The following is a 19,610-nucleotide window of genomic DNA, read 5'->3' as shown; positions in this document are numbered from 1 at the left end:
AACCCATATGTTATATTGTGTCATGGGAACAAAGGGGCAGGAAAGACCACTTCTGGCTGTAGGAAGGGGACATTTCCTGGGGAAGACAGCATTCGTGTTTTGCCTTGAGAGATGGGTAGACTTTCAAAAGGCAGAGATGGGGGAAGGGTTGTTTCCCAACAAGTGGATGGCAGCATAAGTGAAGATTTGGACATCAGAGAACACTCTTGGGGAAAGGCATTTGGGAGACTGCAGGGCACAGGATAAGGAGAAGATAATGGTGAGGAAATGGGCTAGGCTAAGGCTAGGTTGTGGAGTGTCACGATGCCAGTAAGAATTTGGGTTCTAGTCAATAGCCACTCCGGAGCCACTGAAGGAGTTTGAGCAGCAGAGGCACATGGAGCAAGTCGGAAGAGGGACTGGAGGGTGATGTGGTGATAGGAGACCAAATAGGAAGTAGTGTTAACAATCCAGGCAAGGGGAACAAAAACAAGCTAGGACAGTGACAGTGAGATAAAAGCGGAAGTAACAAATGTGAGAGGTTATGGAGGGAGTGCAATAGGGCCGAGCAGTGGATGGGAACACAGAGAGGAGTGAGCAAGAGTCAAAAGGCAAGTCTCCTGTTTGACTCTGGAAGGATGGAGACACCATTCACTCAGATAGGGAAGACAGGAACAGGCAGGGCAGAGGAAAGGGGGTAGATAAATTTCCTTCGGAAAAGTGAAGAATTAGTCTCATTATTCTCAAGCCAGCAGGAAGATTTTCTTATTATTTGGAGCCCTGCTCAGAGATCCTTCACACTAACTGCTTTCAAATTGCTCTGTGACCTTTTACCTACTGGAATTGAGAGACACATTTGTTCTGAGAGATTGGGGAATTCTATCTTCACTCGGACTCTTTGGTCCTAGGAGGCTATGATGTGGTGTTTAATTCCATCAAGAGTGCAGGAAAGCCAAATGTTAGTTTCTTTGTTCAAGGAATTCAAAGCAAGGTGGGGAGGGGGAAAGACGAGAACTTCTGTCCAACTTGGGCAAAAGTTAAAACATCCTACTATTGAATTTGCAGCCATTAACAGTTCAGGACTTGTGGCTCTGATTCTGAAAAGGTGAATTAACATTTAGGGATGACCTGGTGCTAGACACTGCAGCAGGGTAATCAGATATAGGTGCTCCAGTCAGAAAGGTAGTGTGGTTTACTCCCTTGTTAACCAAACTGTGGTCCACAGACCAGCAGCATCAGCACCAAGAAGCAGCTTACTAGAAAAATCAGAACCTACTCCAGACCTACTGAACCAGAATCTTCATTTTAAGATCTCATGTGACTCCTATGCAGTGGTATATACTAAGAGCATGGACTTTGGAACCAGATATATCTGGGCTTAAATCTCAGCTTAGCCACTTCTTACTTAGCACTTAACCTGGATCTGCTTCATGTACACAGTCAATCAGTGACCCTATCCCCTAGTTGGACCTTAGAATAACCCTGAGGGCTTTCAAAAACTCCCCGCCCTGGCGTTACTGCAGACCAATTAAATCAGAATCTCAGGGGGTGGGGGCAGGAACCAGACATCAGTGTTCCAAGGTCTTCAGGTGATTTGAATATGCACCCAAGGCTGAGAACCATCGACTTTGAGGAACGAGTGTGGCCACTGAAGCCAGTCTTCGTCTGCATCCCCCAACTACTGTTGAGGACTGGAGCTTCTTCACCTCTCCCCAAGCTACAGTTACAAAATGTGAAATGGACATGACAAAAATATGTTCAAAAGCTGAGCAAAGGGTTGACACATGTGAAGCTCGATGAATACTTATTATTCATGCAGGTCCCAGCTTCTTTTGCAGAATCTAAGAAGCAAACGCATGTGCTTGAGGTAGCACATTAATGCCAACCTGTGACCATGCTCATACTTTCCCCACCGGGGTGACTTCTAATTACTTGGCCACCAAGAAGGTTCATAGATGTTGCCTCAGCTGTTTTTAAAATTAAAGAATCTATTCTTTTTCTACATTAAATCTGACAATGAGGCAAAGGCAGCTGGTCAGGAACTTTTGCAGAACAGGTAAGAGTGAGGTTCATCCAAAGTGCTCCCAACTGTAGGGGAGGGGCAAAGCCAATCACACAGAACTTAGTCTCTGAACTATACTGATGCTTTGGGTGACAGGCCCTGCCCCTCTTCTAATGCCTCCCGGCACTCTCCCTGCACGGAATCTTTAGAGTGGGAGTTGGAAAGGTCTTTGGAAAGACACGTCGACTTTGCATTTTGGAGCTCCACAGAGGGAAACTAAGGCCCAGGGAGCTGCCGTGTACTTACATGGGGCCACGCGCAATTAAAGGCCACAAGCAGAAGGGTGTAAAGCGACCCAGTGAGATGTAGAGGAAATGACCTACTAGTGAAAAAGGAACTGAAGGAAAGGGAAAAGAACGACATAATAGTGCTTTGAGCCCGAGCTTTATAAATACTTGTCGCTTTAACCTGCCCAGGAGGTAGATAAGCATGTTGTCTTTAGTTTGTCTTCAAATTCAACCTCTCACAAGAGGTTAAGGAACACACCCAAGGTTGGAATTGACACTCAGACCTCCCGACTTCCTGGCTTTGGAGCTGGGAGCTCAGCCTCCACCTCCCTTGTCTATCAGGAAAAACATCTGGGTTATAATGCTTGAGGATGGGCTATCAAGGGGAAGTGGTGGAAGTTTGGTTCTTTAAGAAACTTTGAGCAAGACTGCCTAAAACCTAGCCAGGAGGCCCCTCCCATGGCCTGAGTCACAAGGCTCAAACATTTCTTCACTTCTCCTATCCTGGACACTTTCCTTGCATGACCTTTAAGGAGAGCTATTTGTAATGTTGGATGGGGAGAGTGGTAAGACTTCAAAATGCGTGAACACAGACAGGTAAGGGAGCCTTTCCTTTACACAGTCCTTTCTGCCTGATCTAACGTGGCTCCCCCGGCTGACTTAAAGCAGAGAGAGAGAGGAACACACAGGACCACAAGAAGAACAAGTAAAGGGAAGTCATCTTTAAAGGCCAAAAGGTTATATAAAACATAATAAAATACAACTGTTTCCTTTAAAAGTTTTAATGGCCAGGAAATGGTATAGAATAACTGCCAAGTCACATAAATTAACTTTTTTGTTCAGTTTGTGATCCCGGAAAGAACACTCAAACGGCCGATGCAAACTGCACGGGAATTTCATCAGTGGTTGTCTGGGCGTGTGACTGAGCGTGGGCCATGGACCAATCTTTACATGGTCCAGAAAAAAAGGCGGCTGCCATGTTTGGCAGGCTTCAGCTCTCCCTCTATCTCAGGGTTGGGCTCTGGTCTTGGTCTTGAGTGATAGGGATTCTCCGGTAAAGGCCGATCTGTTTTCACTTTGGTGACCTGTGAGGGGCAAAGAGGACAGAAGCAAGGATGAGGTCTGGTGGAACAGTCTGAGCCCAAGAACGCACCTCCCAGCATTTCCCCTCTGCTCCTGCTGCCCCAACTACCCCTCTTTTTTCAAACCCCAGCAAACCACATTTAGACTCATCTGATCCTTGAACAAACATTTAAGAAAGCCTTCTTTGGGTCATTCCACGTGGCAGAAGTTAGGGATACAGCAGGTAACATGAACACACCCTGTCCTCAAGGGGCTCACTACTACTCACTTACTACTACTACTGAGGGAGCCAGACAAGCAACCAAATCATCACAACTGATGCATGAACTAAGTGCTGCGACTTAAGACTTAGAGTAAGGACTCTACACATGTAGCCCATCCTGAAGGCTAGTGGCTGGACTTTCAGAGGGGGTAACACTTAGCTTCATCTTAAAGGATGCCATGAGCCCGGCAGGAAGATTAGCAGGAGAAAGACATTCCAAGAAAACGATACATGTGAAGACAGAGAGGCATATCTTTAGAATGGCCAAGGCGAAGATTGCATGAAACACATAGGCAAGTGCTTGTCAGAAGTGATACTGAGCACCTTACTCCATCTCATTTTCACACTCCCATGAGATCATTTTGCAGAAGTTCCCTGGGACCATCTACCTAATAATAGTGGAAAAACTAGTACTCGAAGCTGGATCAGTCTACTCCAAAGCCTGTGCTTTTAAAATAACATACTATACTAGAAGACAGGACTAGATGATGGTGGTACACTAAATGATGTGCAAAAAGTGTTTACATTTTATTTTTTTTTTTTTTAAGTGTTTAAATTTTAACCCAATGGTAATAGGTGCCACTGAAGTAGGGAAGCAATTGAAGCACATCTGCAGGCTGGAAGGTACAGAAGCTAGATTACAGAGGGACAGGACCAGAATTGGGAGAGCCAAATCAAGAGGCCTGGCAAGATGGTGCAGCACTACATGATGGTAACAGGGAAAGAGATGGAAGGTGCTCACGTCCACATTATCCCTGGTGGTCACAGTATCTCCATCAGAAACCCAGCATAAATTGTTCTCACTTTAAAGATGAGGAAACATGCAGAGAAATGGAAAGACAAGGCCATATAACAGTGTTGTTATGTAGTGGTCTGATCTTCAAGCCATTCCATGTGATAGAACTGGTTAGTCTTCCCATATGCACAAACGCAAAAACTATTTACTGTGAATGGAGCTTTCACAGTAGCACAATTATTATTATAACCACCTCGTGAGGCATTATTATCTGTAGTTCACAGGTAAGGACCAGGGAGGCTAGCTTGCCCATGATAAAGATACATGCTACATGTCAGAGGTGGAGACTGACCACCTCTCACAGTGCTATTAGGACAATACACGGTCAGATGTAAGGTACAGCAGGTGCTCCGTAAGTTATTTTCAATGTTACCCTTACTGAGATGGCAGAATTATGGGTGAGAGAGAGCCATCTGCCTTAGGAAGGCTGGAAACTTCCAGGACACTGACATGGAAGCTGACGACAGAGGAGTGAGTAGAAATTGGCCAGGGGTACAGAGGGAAGAGGGGCAACTGGGTGGAAGCAGAATGCAAAAGTGAATAAAGCTAAAATTTAGGCTTCATCTAGCTGGTCATCACCTTTCTAAAAAGAGACTGGATTCTGACGTTAAGTATGACTAAAACTGATAATCCTCTTAAAAAAATAAACTTTTGAAAAGAGTTAGGACAATATTTTATATGTTTTTAAAAATGTACTCCCCACTCTTATGCAGTCTCTCTCTCAAATAAATAAATAAAACCTTAAAAAAAAAAAAAAAGGCAGGGGGGTGGGGGCTGGGTGACTCAGTCAGTTAAGCATCTGCCTTCAGCTCAGGTCATGATCCAGGAGTCCCAGGATTGAGCCCCACATCAGGCTCCCTGCTCAGTGGGGAGTCTCCTTCTCCCTCTGGCCTTCCCCACTCTCATGCACTCTCTCTCTCTGGCAAATAAACAAAACCTTTAAAAATAAAAATTAATTAATTAATTTAAAAATGTTAACACAATGATGCAGGAATTAATACTGCTTTCTTAATAGCATGATTTGTTAATTCTCCTTTCATGAGAAGAGAAATGAGAAAAGGTTGTTTTCATTAGTAAATGCATATAGGTCCCAGGGTTTTCCAGCACAAAGTTATCAACAATATGAAGTAATTTGTTCAGGGCAGCAAGAGAAGATATCTGAAGATAATCAAGCTGGATACAAAAAACAAAATTGCTAAGCCATTCATCTACTTAGGACACCAAGCTTAAGATCCAACTATCTGGGGATCCCTGGGTGGCTCAGCAGTTTGACACCTGCCTTTGGCCTGGGGCGTGATCCTGGAGTCCCGGGATCAAGTCCCACATCAGGCTCCCTGCATGGAGCCTGCTTCTCCCTCTGCCTGTGTCTCTGCCTCTCTCTCTTTCTCTCTTTGTCTCTCATGAATAAAGAAATAAAATCTTTAAAAAAAAAAAAAAAAAAAAAAAAAGATCCAACTATTCATAGATATTGCACATAAAGGGAAGGGAACAAAGACTAATTGTGGACCTATGCACCAGGCACTAGGCTAGAGGTTCACAAAGACTCTCTAGGAGCTTACTCCTTACAGAAAACTAGGGATGAATACTGGTCCTACTCTGTAGATGCGGTAGGACACGAAACAGTCAGCAATTTGCTCAGAATCCCATAGTGATTCAATGGTACTATCTTCCTCCATTCAAACCTGAGTTTTCCCTCCATGCCTTGACACCTATCTGTCCCGGGGGAATGGATGATGATAAGGTTCAAGAAGCAGGAGAAGGTCAAAGGCACCTGGGTGGCTCAGTTGGTGAAGCGTCTGATTCTCCATTTTAGCTCAAGTCATGATCTCAGGGTTGTGAGATCGAGCCCCAAGTGAGAATAATGAGATTCTCTCTCTCCCTCTACCCATACCCTAACCCCTCTCTAAAAATAAAAAATTAAAAAGCAGGGATAGGTCAGATCACAAAGGGCCTTGTAAGCTAGAATACTGCAAGCAAGAGCAAGCCCCTGAAGTTTTAAAAATAAAGTGATATTTATTTTCCATACAGATAATGCCTATAATGAAAACATAATTATATCCTAAAAGCTTCCGTTTCGGTGATATAAGATCTCCTAAAATCTGAATTGAACCACCCTCCCCTCCAGACATTCACATACCCCAAGTTAAGAACTCCTGTTCAAAATGTGGGGACAGTGAGTGGATTCAAAAAATAATCCAGGAAAAGCTCACCTACAGGAATTGATGATTGTATAAAAGGAGAAAGAGTAGGAAATGAAGGAAAAAGACATTCAGATTTCTAATGTTTCAAGAGATGGTGGGGTCATGACTGAGGAAATACAGAACCAAGAGTAGGAAAACATGCTTTTTAAACTATAGGGACAGACTTAAAAATCCTAGGTACTGATAAATCTGGCCTGAAGAATCTGGCATACCCTCGATCCGATTTCCTCTCTGAATTCCACAATGACTTCAATGCTTTCAACTGCCAATGCCCCTAACACTGTTTATCCTCATCTACTCCCTTTTGTTCTCCAATTAGGTAATTAAACAAAAACAAATCTGCAGATGCTGGAGGATCTATTTAAAGAAATATTTCTATTAAAAAAACTCCCTTTCTGGATTGTGTATAATTACTCCCTCATTAACCTGTTTGGTAAATACAGATTTCTCCCGTCATATCTGTACTCAGAGAAGATCCTTTTCTGACCACCCCCTGCCCTTACCCACCCCTTAGTGAGAAGATGGGGCTCCCAGCAGGAGACTTTTTACCTTGGACAGCTCTCCCAGGTCAGGTCGTACCCAGCCCAGTTTGTCCAGCACACATTCGTCAAACTTGGCCTGCTGTTGGCGACAGCGACGAAGTAACTGCAGGCCAGAATAATCAATGCATGTCCAATAGTCTGTAAAAGGCTCTGCACAGTGAAGCTTTATCTGCCTGGAAAAGAAGGCTAGATTAGGGGTAGCTCCTTGCAAAATAATGAAAAACAGAAAAGTGGGGAAAAATTAGTACAGACCTCCAATACATAGCCTTGCTTTCTCAAAGGTAGGAGAATAGATGGTCTTATCTCATTTACAAGACAACCTGGAGATCCTCAGATGAGAACCAGTAACTAGAAAAAGATTGCTGAGGAATAAGATCTAATTTCTTTATGTAGCAAAAATAAATGAGTTGAAATGCAAAGACTGTGGTCTAAGGCACATATATTCTACACAGAACACTCCTCACTTAGGGCTTATCTATTCTTTCTGTTAGATCTAATTCTAAAGATTAGGAGTTCAGCAAATTTAGAAGAGGCGGCATAATTCCAAGATAGGCATTTTGACAAAAGTCAGAGGTGACAGACCATGGCAAAGGAAGAGACAGAATTATCAAAGGCAAATACAAAAACTAACAAGTGGAAGATCCTGGGGTCTTTCGGTACAGAGGCAAATGACCTTATGCTCCCCAGGGTTCAAAGTCCTCACTCTATTAATGCACTGAACAAAAACAGATTAATCTCTGCCATTAAGAAAATTAAAGTAGGGGCAGCCCGGGTGGCTCAGCGGTTTAGCGCCGCCTTCAGTCCAGGTCGGGATCCTGGAGACTCGGGATCGAGTCCCACGTCGGGCTCCCTGCATGAAGCCTGCTTCTCCCTCTGCCTGTGTCTCTGCCTCTCTCTCTCTCTCTCCCCCTCTCTGTATCTCTCATGAATAAATAAAATCTTAAAAAAAAAAAAAAAGAAGAAAATTAAATTAATTTGGTGCTCTCTGTTAAGAAGCAAGGTAGCAGGTAAATCATTTTGTGACTGCCAAAACTGGCTGAAGAAACAGTAACTTTTGTGTGTAAGAGATAAGCCTCAATTATTTGGCAAAATTCTCCTTCTCTTACCATTCAATCTTGCTATTAATCCAATAAATGCCAACTCAATGAAGAATAAATACCACTATTTTATGTAAAAGCCATAAATGAGGCAGTGGAAGAAACGCATAACACCCTTATTCCCTCAAAGGAATCATGCTTAGGAAGTGCTTACTTGCCATACTCCAAGAATCTAGCTACACTCGACACAGGAATCTTACTTAACACAGCTCACAAGGAACCTCAGAAATGGGATGGAGGAAATACACAGTGAAAAATCTGCTTTCCGTTCCTGCTGGGTTTCCCTCCTAGGAAGCAACTAATGCTACCAATTTCTTATATACCCTTCCAGGGACCCTACTGTAAACTATGAGTGGTAGGGTGTGCGTGGAAAGCAAGAAGGAAGATCAAAGCCCTATAGGGCTTTTCTGAATTGCCTCTGGCCTCACTGACCGGGATGTCCACAGTACAGAAAATTACACCCACCTCACTTGGGAATCACTCTGGGAATGGGCTACCGTTCCCAACGTGAGTTTTTTATTCCTCCAGCATGGTACAGTGGAGAGCCGCTAGTACTACTTGTAGTACTTAGTCTTTGTTCTGGACCCTGTTACCCTGGTACCCACATCCAACAATTACCTACTAACACCTATGAAAAGCAACTTCAGTAAGAAATTCCTCTCATGAAGGCAGCTGGGACACCTCCGGAGCTTGTGAAATCCAAACTTTTCCCACTTAAATATACTCCCTCTGGGCCAAAACAGAAGTGCTTTTCCAAAGTTCTCTTAGAAATGTTTAACAAGTAAACACACATTCTATCTCGTGAGCCATCAAACCAATGCAAATTCAAGCAAGAATAAAATATTGTTGTACTTATTCAATATTTAAATAATGTGCAATGCTGGTAAGGTATAAAAAGATATACTGCTGAGGGCAGCTACTTTAAAAAAAATGGCAACAATAGTCCATGAGCCATATATAATGTTCAAAGCCCTTTTACAGAATAATCCCACTGCTGGGAAATTTATGCCAAAGAATTAATTTTTTTAAAGATTTATTTGAGGGATCCCTGGGTGGCACAGTGGTTTGGCGCCTGCCTTTGGCCCAGGGCGCGATCCTGGAGACCCGGGATCGAATCCCACGTCGGGCTCCCGGTGCATGGAGCCTGCTTCTCCCTCTGCCTGTGTCTCTGCCTCTCTCTCTCTCTATCATAAATAAATTTTTAAAAAAAGTTAAAGATTTATTTGAGAGAGAGAGAGCATGATAGAGCATAAGGGGGGGGGGAGCAGAGGGCGAGGGAGAAGCAGACTCCCCACTGAATGGGGAGCCTGATGTGGGGCTCAATCCCAGGACCCCAGGATCATGAACTGAGCTAAAGGCAGACACTTAACCAACTAAGTCACCCAAGTGCCCTAAGGAATTAATTAAAAAGAAAAAAAGATCTACACATAGGGATAATCACTGCAGATTTATCTAAAACTGGAATAAAAAATGACACTTAATAACAGGAACTGGTCCAGTAAATTATGGTTGGTTGACAGACTGGTAGAATATTATACAGCCAGTAAAAATGATCACAAAGACAATCTAGAGAAAGAATGTTCCCAACAGTTTCAGTAAAAAATAAGTTTTAAACCACACACTATGACTTTAACCACAAAAATGCCTTTGCATATGGACAAACAGAGCAGAAGCAAGAAAGAAGGAAAGCAGCTATTATGTGAAGGAATTTGATTTTTCCCTCTACCGTCATTATAATGGACAACTGTGGGTTTTGCCTAGCCAGCAGTCGTCTCCTGTCTTCTGTAACATCCTTCGCATTTCCTCTTGGGGAATAATCCCTCCCTATCTCTGAGCAATGTGGTTTAGATGAATCTAAGTCTACTCCCCACTTTAGGCCTGACCAAACATAGCATTTTGTCTCCTGAGACACACCTGACTCAAAGATACGCATATGAAATCAACCAGCCAGGCCAGTGAGTCCAGGACCTCTGCTCATACCACTGGACAACCAGTACCATTGGCCTACGTCTACCTGACAAGCAACACAGCCACGTGGAATGACTGGTGGCCACCTCTGCTACAGTAAGGAAAGAGTCTCTGAAAATGAGTTTGGCAGAGGAAAACAGAACTAAGAGATTGGGGGAGGAGAAGAGAGGCAAAAAGATACCAAGTAGTTATGAAGTTATGTAATCCCTTTGATGCCAGCCCTGCCTGATGCCAGTCCTATTTCTGGACCTTACAGCTACATGAGCCAATTCCCTTCAAGTGCAATTTCTGTCCCTTATAACAGAGTCTGTCAAACCATTTTTCTACAATTACAATCTGGATATTTTTTTACTTCTAGTAGTATAATGCATAATGGCCTACTTAATACCTTGACTCTGTACACACTTTTCTCTCCATAATAACGGAGTCTTCTGTAGTAATATCACTCTAGAGAATACATGTTAGCAAGCACTGTGCTTAGTTGTTTTTATGTACTTTTACAAATTTTTCATAACAGTCCTGTATAAGATAGGTATTATTCTATAATTTGGAAATTAAGATTCATGGATATTAAAGAACAGACTAAATAACACAAATAATTGCATCATTTACTTTGGGCTTATTTTGGTCTGATTTCAAGGTCTTGCATTTCCTACTAAAACTCTCCTTTCACTTTATTAGCTGGATGTTCACCAAGATACATATACCTACCTAGATGTTTCAGCCCCTAGGCCCTGATGTGAAAGATTCTTACCTGAAGAAGTCCAGAGCACACTGGTTGACAAGCTTGCCTTCCTCTAAACACCGCCTGGGGTCTTTCTCTTCCCAGCGGCATAGCATGAACTCCTTGTTGGGCTTGTCACACTGAACTCCGTAGTGATGGGCGGCAGCTTTGAGCACCGAAGAACTGACTTTCACCTGGGGAAAGGAACAGTGGGAGACAGACCACAGATTTGTGACCAGGATATCACTTTCTCGTCTTTACCTCCTGCTGCTCAAAACAGGAAACATAAAAGTAGCACCAGTCTGACTCTACCAAGGGAGGGGGAGGGGGGCTGCCATAATAATCCTTTGTGATCCCCACTGCTTTAGAGATCACAAGGCTTCTTCACACACATGAGTTTCTACGCCTTCATAATAACCTCATTAGGCTGACATTACTCTCTCCATTTTAAAAATAAGGAAATGGCAGCCGTAAGAGAATCCTTCGCTCTCTATAAGAGAAAGTGGAATTCTAAAGGATGATGGAGGCCTTGGGGATGGAAGGGGAGACACTAATTCTGGGGAGCTTTGATCAATCTCCTTTATAGGAACAAAAGTGATAGAATAAAGTTCCCAGAAGATTACAGAATCACAGAAGATGAGACTAGAAAGGATCAGTAAGAGGACACGCAGTCCAGAAAGTGATTACTCATGATAAAGTACTAATTTTTTTTTAATTTTTCACAGTTACAGACTATATTCAAGGTAGTCATCCCATAACTATGCCAGTCTTTCACTTGCCTCCCAGTACATTTTCTTGAGAAACAGTGTAGTTACAGCTGCCTCACAGGGCCCATCTAACTGCTGTTGAAGCAAGGGTCCTGCTGGCCTCTTTTGTTTAACTACCTTTTCCTGTGCTAATAACACAACATTTTCATTGCTATAATCTAGATAGAACATTTGTTGTCTGGGAGGATCACCCTCCTCCTTATTCTTCCCTTTCAAAATCACTTTGGCTGTTCTTTCAGATGAACCCCCTCATCCAATAATTTGCATTGGAACTACATGAAGTTTAGTTATGTATTAATAAATTAGAAGGGAATGAGCATGTTTATAATACTGGGTCTCTGCTCAAATTTTACCTCCTCAGAGGATCTCTTCCTAATGACTGCATAAAAACTATCATTAATGGTCACTTCATTTGTGACTACTAGAACGTAAGCTCCAAGAGGGTAGGGATTTTTCTTTCCAACAGAGCTCCTAGACTGAAGATGACGATTCTCCCTAAAGGAAACTATAATTAAATGTCATGTTTACTGTAGCTCACCAGGCACCCAAAATAGTGGCTAGCAAAAGTAGTTGTTGAGCACTCACTGTGTGCCAGCTATCAGGGGTACAACAGTTACGGAAGAGACAAGATGACATGAATTATGCCTTCTCACCAAAATATAGTATGTCCTTCCTCTTATTCGGGTCATTCTTATGCTCTGGTTAAAATTATAGTTTCTGTCATGTAGGAACCTTGTGCATTTCTTGTTTAATTCCTTAGTATTTTAACATTTTTCATACTAGCTTAATAGGATACTTTTTTCTATTAGATTTTCAAATTGGTTACTGCTTGTTTGTATACCATCTTCTCTTTAGCCAAATCTTACTGAACTTCTGTCAAGTCTGATACAAAACTAATGAGGATTAAGAGGAAAAAACTTCCATTTACAAGTCAAAACTATTGCCCTTCCCTTCTCGTATTTGTATTTTTCCTCCCTTTTTTTTCCTATCTTACTGCTTTGACTAAAACCCTAGGATAATACAGATAAACAGCAATGGCAGTAGGCACTCTGGTCTTTTTCTGGACTTTAAAGCACAGTTTGGTACAATGTTTGCTCCTGTTGTCTGGGATATAGTTCTTTGGATATTCCTCATTAAGCAAGTTTCCTTCTGGGACACCTCGGTGGCTCAGAGATTGAGCGTCTGCCTTTGGTTTGGAACCTGATTCCAGGGGTCCCAGGATCAAGTCCCACATCGGGCTTCCTGCACACATGCACTCGCACTCTGTCTCTTAAAAAAAAAAATCAAGATTCAAACTTTTTAAAGCTTAATATATTAAAATTTTTAAGGTAGCTATTATTTACCTCCTTGATAAATGCCTTAAAAGACCTTTAAATGGCTGATTTAATTACTCAAATGTCTTCACAGCTATCATGCCCAAAAAAGTTACGGCACTCTTTGCCTTACTTTCCTACAAATGTAGAGAGAGGCCGTATCAAAATCTAGGCACACACAAGTTGTTGAGCATGTAAAATATGCTCTGTCACAGGGAAATAAAGGATAATAACCACTCACTAAATCTCTTTCCTGGGGAAAGAGATGTGCTCAAGATGACACAGCGGGTCAGCGGCAACTGCAGAACTGGAATTCACAGACGGTAACCTTCAATCAGGCCTCTTTGCATTATATCACCTGCACTGAGGTGGCAAAAGACTCTGGATGTCACCATCTCCCCCTCACCTGCTTCTTCACGAAGTCTGATGAGTTGCAACAGAAATAACATCCTTTCACAGCTGCTTACTGTGAATACCTTCTCAAATTCATTCAGTTCCCTTTGTCTCAGAGAACACAGAGTTCCAGCATCTTCCCCATTTACCTTCATGACAGCCTCTCCACACAGCAAGTCTATACAATCTGCAGGTGTGGAAAGTCTCACAATCTACAACCAATCTTCCAGTCCTGCTCTCTTCCTTAAACCATGTCTGCACCTCTTTCTACAGTATTTAATGTATGCTGTGCCTTCCGTTTTACTTATGGAAAATGGGGGATGATCATATTCATTTGACAGGACCACTGAGGATTTAAATGAGCTAACACACATAAAAATATTAATATTTTTCTATAAATAAGAAATATTTCTTATTTATAAGAACATAAATATCTGCTATTGTCTGCTCTTATTTATGATGTGCTAGGCACATCATAAATATTAGCTATAATTTCTCCACTCAAAATTGTCAATGCGTACAAGGAGTTTCCAGCCTAAGCTTCTGACTGCTTCTTCCATAGGGATGGGTTTTAACTCCAAAGTCAACAAGGTCCAAAATGTGTTTGTCTCTCAAACCTGCTCCCTCTGGCCTCCCCAGGCCCACTGTCAGGTTAGAAATCTGACAGACTCCTCCACCTTTCCTGCCTGTGAGGCCTGAGTCACTTCTAAGTCTGATCACTTCCAGATAAATCTGTTCTTTCACTCTGTGAGCAGTCACCAATTATGTTGGGGTCATTAATATCCTCCTCATTATGTCAACAACCACCAAGACTAACCTCCCCACTTTTCTTTTCCCCTCTTCAACGCACCTTCACAGAGCTGCCAGGGTGATCTTCCTAAAAGACAATTCTTACTGTACTCTTACAAACAAATTAGCAACCAAGCCCTGGAAGTATTCAGGCTTCACAGAAGAATAAAGCCTCAACTTTTTACAGGGTATTCGAAGCCTCCTGGATCCAGCCTTCTAACTCAAGACACTTCCAAGAAGGGACTTGCTGCTGTCTCAGGACACTGAACTCACAGTCCCCAGAACCCATCTGTGGCCGCCTGCATTTTCCCATCTCCTTACTTTTGCTCAGCTCTAACCCCTGCTTACAAAGCCCATCGCTCCATCTTGGCCTACAAATGCTATTCTTCAAATGCCATTTAGCCAAGTCTCACATTATGCCCAAGAAGTGCTTTCCCTGTTCCCTTTATAGCCTCAAAGAATTACACAGCTGGAATCACTCCATCTTACAAATAAAATAACTATGTCTGCAAATGCTACTAAAGTGACTAATCAAGGTGACTGAGCAGTTAGGCCTGGAATTTAGATCCAACTTCAAATCCTGCTCTCATCTCTTAAACCATGTCTGCCCTTCTTCCATACATTTAATCATACTTTGTCTTGTATTTTAGTTACGTAATTATCTGTATTTCGACTCAACTGTATGGATGCTAACGGCAAACTTATTCCAGATACAGAATATTCACGGGAAGCAGAACCTCAGATGCTTGCTAAACCAAATTAAGGTTCCTATGAGAAATACAGCACTTTCGGGCTAACCTAGCTTCACTGTGGGACGAGAAACCAGACTGAAGACTGGATGCCTCCACTTTATACTATAAAGTTCCTGAACATCAGGCAAAAAGTTCTTCACCTGTTGCAAAATAATAGTTGCCATTCTCACAGCCATCCAAATTTAAGTGGAATCATGCAAGTGAAGCCCTTATAACGCAGTGCCTGGGGTTATAGTCTCTGGCACGTAATTTTTAGTGTTGCCCTCCTTCTCCTTTTGTGTAGCCTCGTCGTTCTACCATCCAGCCCTGCCATGACGCTCTTCTGCCTTTAAACCCTCCACCTCTCCTCTCCACCTCACTTGTAAAAATAAGTCTGGCCTCATGGAAGCTACTTCCCAGTCCTGCCAGTCCAAGGCACCTTGTTCCAGGCTCTGCAACGGCTGCTTCCCATGAACCCTGGAATCACATCGAACAGCACTTGCCTCCCGGACCCGAAAGGCCCTGCTAACCATTCTCACTCTTTCCAGCTTTGTCCATAATGTGAGAGTTTAAAAGCATGGGCTTTAGCGTCAGAACTGGATTCACAGTCCAGCTCCACTAAATTGACGAGCTAGGGATCCCTGGGTGGCCCAGCGGTTTGGCGCCTGCCTTTGGCCCGGGGTGCGATCCTGGACACCCGGGATCGAATCCCACGTCGGGCTCCCGGTGCATGGAGCCTGCTTCTCCCTCTGACTCTCTCTCTCTCTCTCTGTGTGACTATCATTAAAAAAAAGAAAAAGAAAAAGCAATGAAGTTACTTTTTATGTTTAAAAAAGGCAAAGTAGGGATCCCTGGGTGGCGCAGCGGTTTGGCGCCTGCCTTTGGCCCAGGGCGCGATCCTGGAGACCCGGGATCGAATCCCACGTCGGGCTCCCGGTGCATGGAGCCTGCTTCTCCCTCTGCCTGTGTCTCTGCCTCTCTCTCTCTGTGACTATCATAAATAAATAAATAAAAAAAAAAATAAAGCTAAATGGACGAGCTACAGGACCTTGGGCAAATGACTTCTACTCTCAAGGCCTGTTTTCTTGTCCTTCGCATGCAGAGACCAGCGACATCCGGCCTCCTAGTGTTGCTGGCGGGACCTGAACTCACGAACGAGCTGTGATGCATCAGCATCGTGCCTGGCACCTACGAAGGGCCTCGCGGTCCGTGCTGCAGTCTGCACGCGCTGTCTTGCCTTCACCTGACGGCGCGAGCCTCACTGCAAGCGCCTCTTTCTACCTGTGTCCCCATTCAAGGATGAGCTTCACGAGGGCAGGGACCGTCTCTCCCTCCCCGGGGGCGGGCATCACACGGCGGTTGGTCGATGACGTCTCCTGGATCGATGAACTAAACGCCCCGTTCCCAACCAGGCCCCCCGTGTCACTGTCACTCGCGTCAAGGACCAACAGGTCGCTGTTTGGGGTCCTGGTGGGGGAGGGGAGGACAAGCTGCAGAGGCGCCGCACGGCGGGGGGGGGGGGGGGAGGCGGTTCCCGAGGCGGGGGGCGTCCGGGCAGCGCCCCGGGTCCCGGGTCCGGGGGCGGGGGTGGGGGAGGGGCTGCGCGGCGGACCCGGGGCCGCGGTCCGGGGGGACCGAGCAGGGCTGGGCCCAGGCCCGGAGAGCTGCCGCCCGACGCCGCGCTAGCCTGGCTTCCGGACGAGCCTCACCTCCTGCACCTTCAGGTCCTCCAGGGTGGGCAGCTCCACTATCCCCGGCATGACGGCGGCAGCCCCACGCCCGAGGAGGCCCCGCAGCCGCCCGCCGCCGTCTCCTTGAAGTCCCCTTGCGACCGCCCAGCGCCGCCGAGCGTCTGCGCCTGCGCATCAGGCCACGCAGGCGCACTGCGCCGCCCAACCGCGAGCCTCGGAGCATGCGCAGTGCCCGGAGGCTCCTCCGGAGGCTCGCTTCGGCCCCGCCCCTCTCGGTTGCCATAGTGAGGCGGGACGCGCTGAGACTGCGGGAGCCCAACGGCAGGCGCCATGGAGTACACAGGAAGCCGGTACATCGGGGAATATGTAGACGGGAGGTAAGGCCCTCCTCTGGTTCACGGTCTTGAGCATCCGCGACCGCGGAAAGACAAAGGCCTTTTTGCCTTTGCAGAGGACTTTGCACCAGGCGCGTTCACAAACTTTTTTTTTATTCCTTTTAACCTTCAGGGCAAGCCTCTCACGTAGGACTGTCTATTCCCCATTTTACAGTTCAGGAAAATGAGATCCAGGCAAACAAAGTGACTTGCTCAAGGACACATGTCTAATAAGCACAGAGCTGGGATATATTCACTCCATATGTATGCATGTGTTTGCTGTCTGCCAGTTTTAGATGTGGAGATAAAAACATGAAAAATGTCATGATCCTCGCTGTTAGGGAGCCTACAGTCCAGTCAGTGTATTTCCAATAAACAAAGAAATGAGACAATAACTTCAGACAGTGGCTTTGCCTGAATCTCCCCCCTCCCCACAGCGACCCTACGAAATAGATATCCCCATTTCACAGGTGGGAAAAGTGAGGCTCAGAGTGACTGTTTAGCCTGCCCAAAGTCATCTGGTTGGCACTGAGCAGATCAGGTATCAAAATCCAGGTCTGACTCCAAAGCTCATGTGCTTTCTACTGTGCAGTCCTGCTCCTGAGCTCCTACAAAGGACACAACCAGTTGGGGCAGTCCTCGAAGCCTTTCTGGAGGAGAAAATATTTGAGACAGGCCCTGCAGGTTGGGTAGGATTTACGTGAGTAGAGATGCAAGATGAAGAATGTTTCCAGGCGGAGGGAACAGCATGACTTACAAGGGGAAGAGCAGGCAGTTCAGTTTGGCTGGAGTGTTGGATGTGTCTAAAGGAGAATGGGAGCCAGAGCTGGAAGGGTGGATCTGTGCTCTGGCATAGAGAGATTTGAGTACTGTGCGCGATTCTGTGGGTGGGAGGAGCCACTGATAGATAGGTCCTTGGTGAGGCTGGGCGTTAGGAAATCTAACTTATTTCATTTCTGTAGCCCTCTTCATAGCGCATAGATCACTCAGTAAATGTTGGCTGAATGAATGAATGAATGAATGAATAAAATTTGAGATATGGTAATCACATCCTCACTATGGATTGGAGTCTTTATCTCTTTGTTCTTTTTAACTTACTTTTAATTTATAATGAAGGCTTTTTGCCTTGAGTGAATAAAAGAAAAATGGGAGGGGAGGAAAGAGAGAGGAAGAAAAAGAAAGAAGGAGAGAGGGAAGCAGAATAGAGATGGCAAGATCAAGTCAGAGACCATAGTTGTCCTAGTAAGAGGCAGCAGGACCCTGGATTGAACCGGAGGCAGTGGGGCTGCAGGAAAGAGAAAGATGTAGAAGTTTGGAAATTTTTTCATTGCCAGTACTTGGCAACTGATTGGCTCCCAATCTCGCTCAGAGACTGCCTCCAGTCTCAGGTTTGGTGCCTAACTCTAGGCTTTGAAGCTGGATGATTCTGGTACCATTTGTTGAAATTGAGAACTCTGAGGAGGGGCTGCTTTGGCGGAAGAGAGGATGAGTTTCATTTGGGGTGAGCTGGGGATGTCTGTAGAAGGTCCTAACACTGTTAGCCAGTTTACAGGTAAAAGGGAGTGGATGCAGTTGAATCTCAGAGAAGGGTTTCGATGGAGACAGAAATGGTAGATGTGATTTCAAATAAACACATAAAGGAGAAAAGGCCTTCTGCCTCCTCTTCTGTCTCGCAGTAAAATAAACGCAACATGGTGTGTGAATTCTCACTCTCTGTGGGGATTCTGCTATTGTTTTATAGCTATTATTTCAATCAATTATCTCAACTTTAGGGGAGAGTATTGTCATTATCCCCATTTTACAGATGAGAAACTCAGGCTCAGAGAGGCAAAGGAGCTGGCCCAAGGTCACACAGGCACAGAGGCAGAGCCAGGCCTGGCTCAGGCTTCCTGACCCCACGTATACATGGCTCAGAAATTGTGCCTCAATCTCAGCACTCTTCTACTTGGAGCCTGTGTGCAACAGTGGCATTTTCTGTCATTCCTCCAGTCGCTTCACTGGCCCCTTCTGTTCCCTTCATTCCTTACACAGTAGCTGTTTACAGGGCACCGGTTCATACAGAATCATGATTCTAAGAACTGAAGATACGAAGGTCTTCCTTTCCAGAAGCTTTGGTTCAATAGGGAATATGAGTATACAATTATAACACAAGGCAGAACGTGTGGAGCGTCCAACAGAAGTACAAACCAAAGCCAAAAGAAGTTCAAGTTAAAAGACATCTAGCTAGCAGGGGAGCCTAGAGAAAGAATGCGAGGAAAAAGAAATGAAGGATAGTATTCCCTTTGACACTCGCTACGTGTCAGGCCCTTTACTAGGACAATCGTTATACACGATCTGGTTTGATCTTGGGCTTTCATCTCAGCCATTTCACACACGAAGTAAGCAGTTGGCTGGTCAAGCTGGGCGTCCCTGGCCTGTGCTCCTCTTGGGTCTGCTTCCTCCTGCATGGCAATGAACACATATTCTGTAATTGCTTAGTTGTGTCCCTCACTAGCCTGTGAGCTCCCTCAAGGGCAGGGACTGCATAGGCCTTGATCACCATTGTCACCCTGGTTGCATCCAGCAAACCAGACTCAGCACTTACGGTAGGTGTTAATATGTAGTAGATGCT

General features: G+C 44.7%; 2 protein-coding genes across 19 annotated transcripts in view; one reads left to right on the top strand and one right to left on the bottom strand.

Annotated features, from left to right (window-relative positions):
* Nucleotides 1–3,034: 3,034 nt before the first annotated feature.
* NDUFA8 (NADH:ubiquinone oxidoreductase subunit A8) lies at nucleotides 3,035–16,792 on the bottom strand. Of its 2 annotated transcripts, none has more exons than XM_049114498.1 (4): nucleotides 16,653–16,792; nucleotides 10,972–11,135; nucleotides 7,160–7,325; nucleotides 3,035–3,353 (listed from the first exon to the last, which is right to left on the bottom strand). In XM_049114498.1, the coding sequence occupies exons 1-4, from the start codon at nucleotides 16,692–16,694 to the stop codon at nucleotides 3,216–3,218; spliced, it is 510 nt and encodes a 169-aa protein (XP_048970455.1). In that variant the 5' UTR covers nucleotides 16,695–16,792; the 3' UTR covers nucleotides 3,035–3,215. The 2 variants fall into 2 exon arrangements, with proteins under 2 accessions (XP_048970455.1, XP_025330814.1); XM_025475029.3 differs by having other exon boundaries at nucleotides 16,644–16,776.
* MORN5 (MORN repeat containing 5) overlaps nucleotides 11,652–19,610 on the top strand; it is a 57,917-nt gene continuing 49,958 nt past the window's right edge. For 13 of the 17 annotated variants that reach the window (XR_007413112.1, XR_007413111.1, XM_049114493.1 and 10 more), the window contains exon 1: nucleotides 11,652–16,385. Coding sequence is in view for 15 of the 17 variants with exons in the window: in XM_049114493.1 (XP_048970450.1) it covers nucleotides 16,099–16,385 (287 nt within the window). In the remaining 2 variants the exon portion in view is untranslated. Of the gene's footprint in view, nucleotides 16,386–16,817; nucleotides 17,003–19,610 lie in introns of those variants that run through there. The other 4 variants (XM_049114489.1, XM_025475025.2, XM_025475028.3 and 1 more) reach the window with 4 other exon arrangements.

The sequence above is a fragment of the Canis lupus genome, chromosome 9 (assembly GCF_003254725.2).
Source record: "Canis lupus dingo isolate Sandy chromosome 9, ASM325472v2, whole genome shotgun sequence".
NCBI lineage: Eukaryota > Metazoa > Chordata > Mammalia > Carnivora > Canidae > Canis > Canis lupus.
This window is presented reverse-complemented; position numbering and strand designations above follow the sequence as displayed.

Excerpts from the sequence above, each read along its gene's own strand:
- NDUFA8 (XM_025475029.3), bottom strand. The coding sequence starts at position 16,694 with ATGCCGGGGATAGTGGAGCTGCCCACCCTGGAGGACCTGAAGGTGCAG. Across the intron at positions 7,326-10,971 it reads TGTGCTCTGGACTTCTTCAG|GCAGATAAAGCTTCACTGTG; the intron begins GTAAGAATCTTT and ends CTTCTTTTCCAG. Across the intron at positions 3,354-7,159 it reads ACCTGGGAGAGCTGTCCAAG|GTCACCAAAGTGAAAACAGA; the intron begins GTAAAAAGTCTC and ends TGCCCCTCACAG.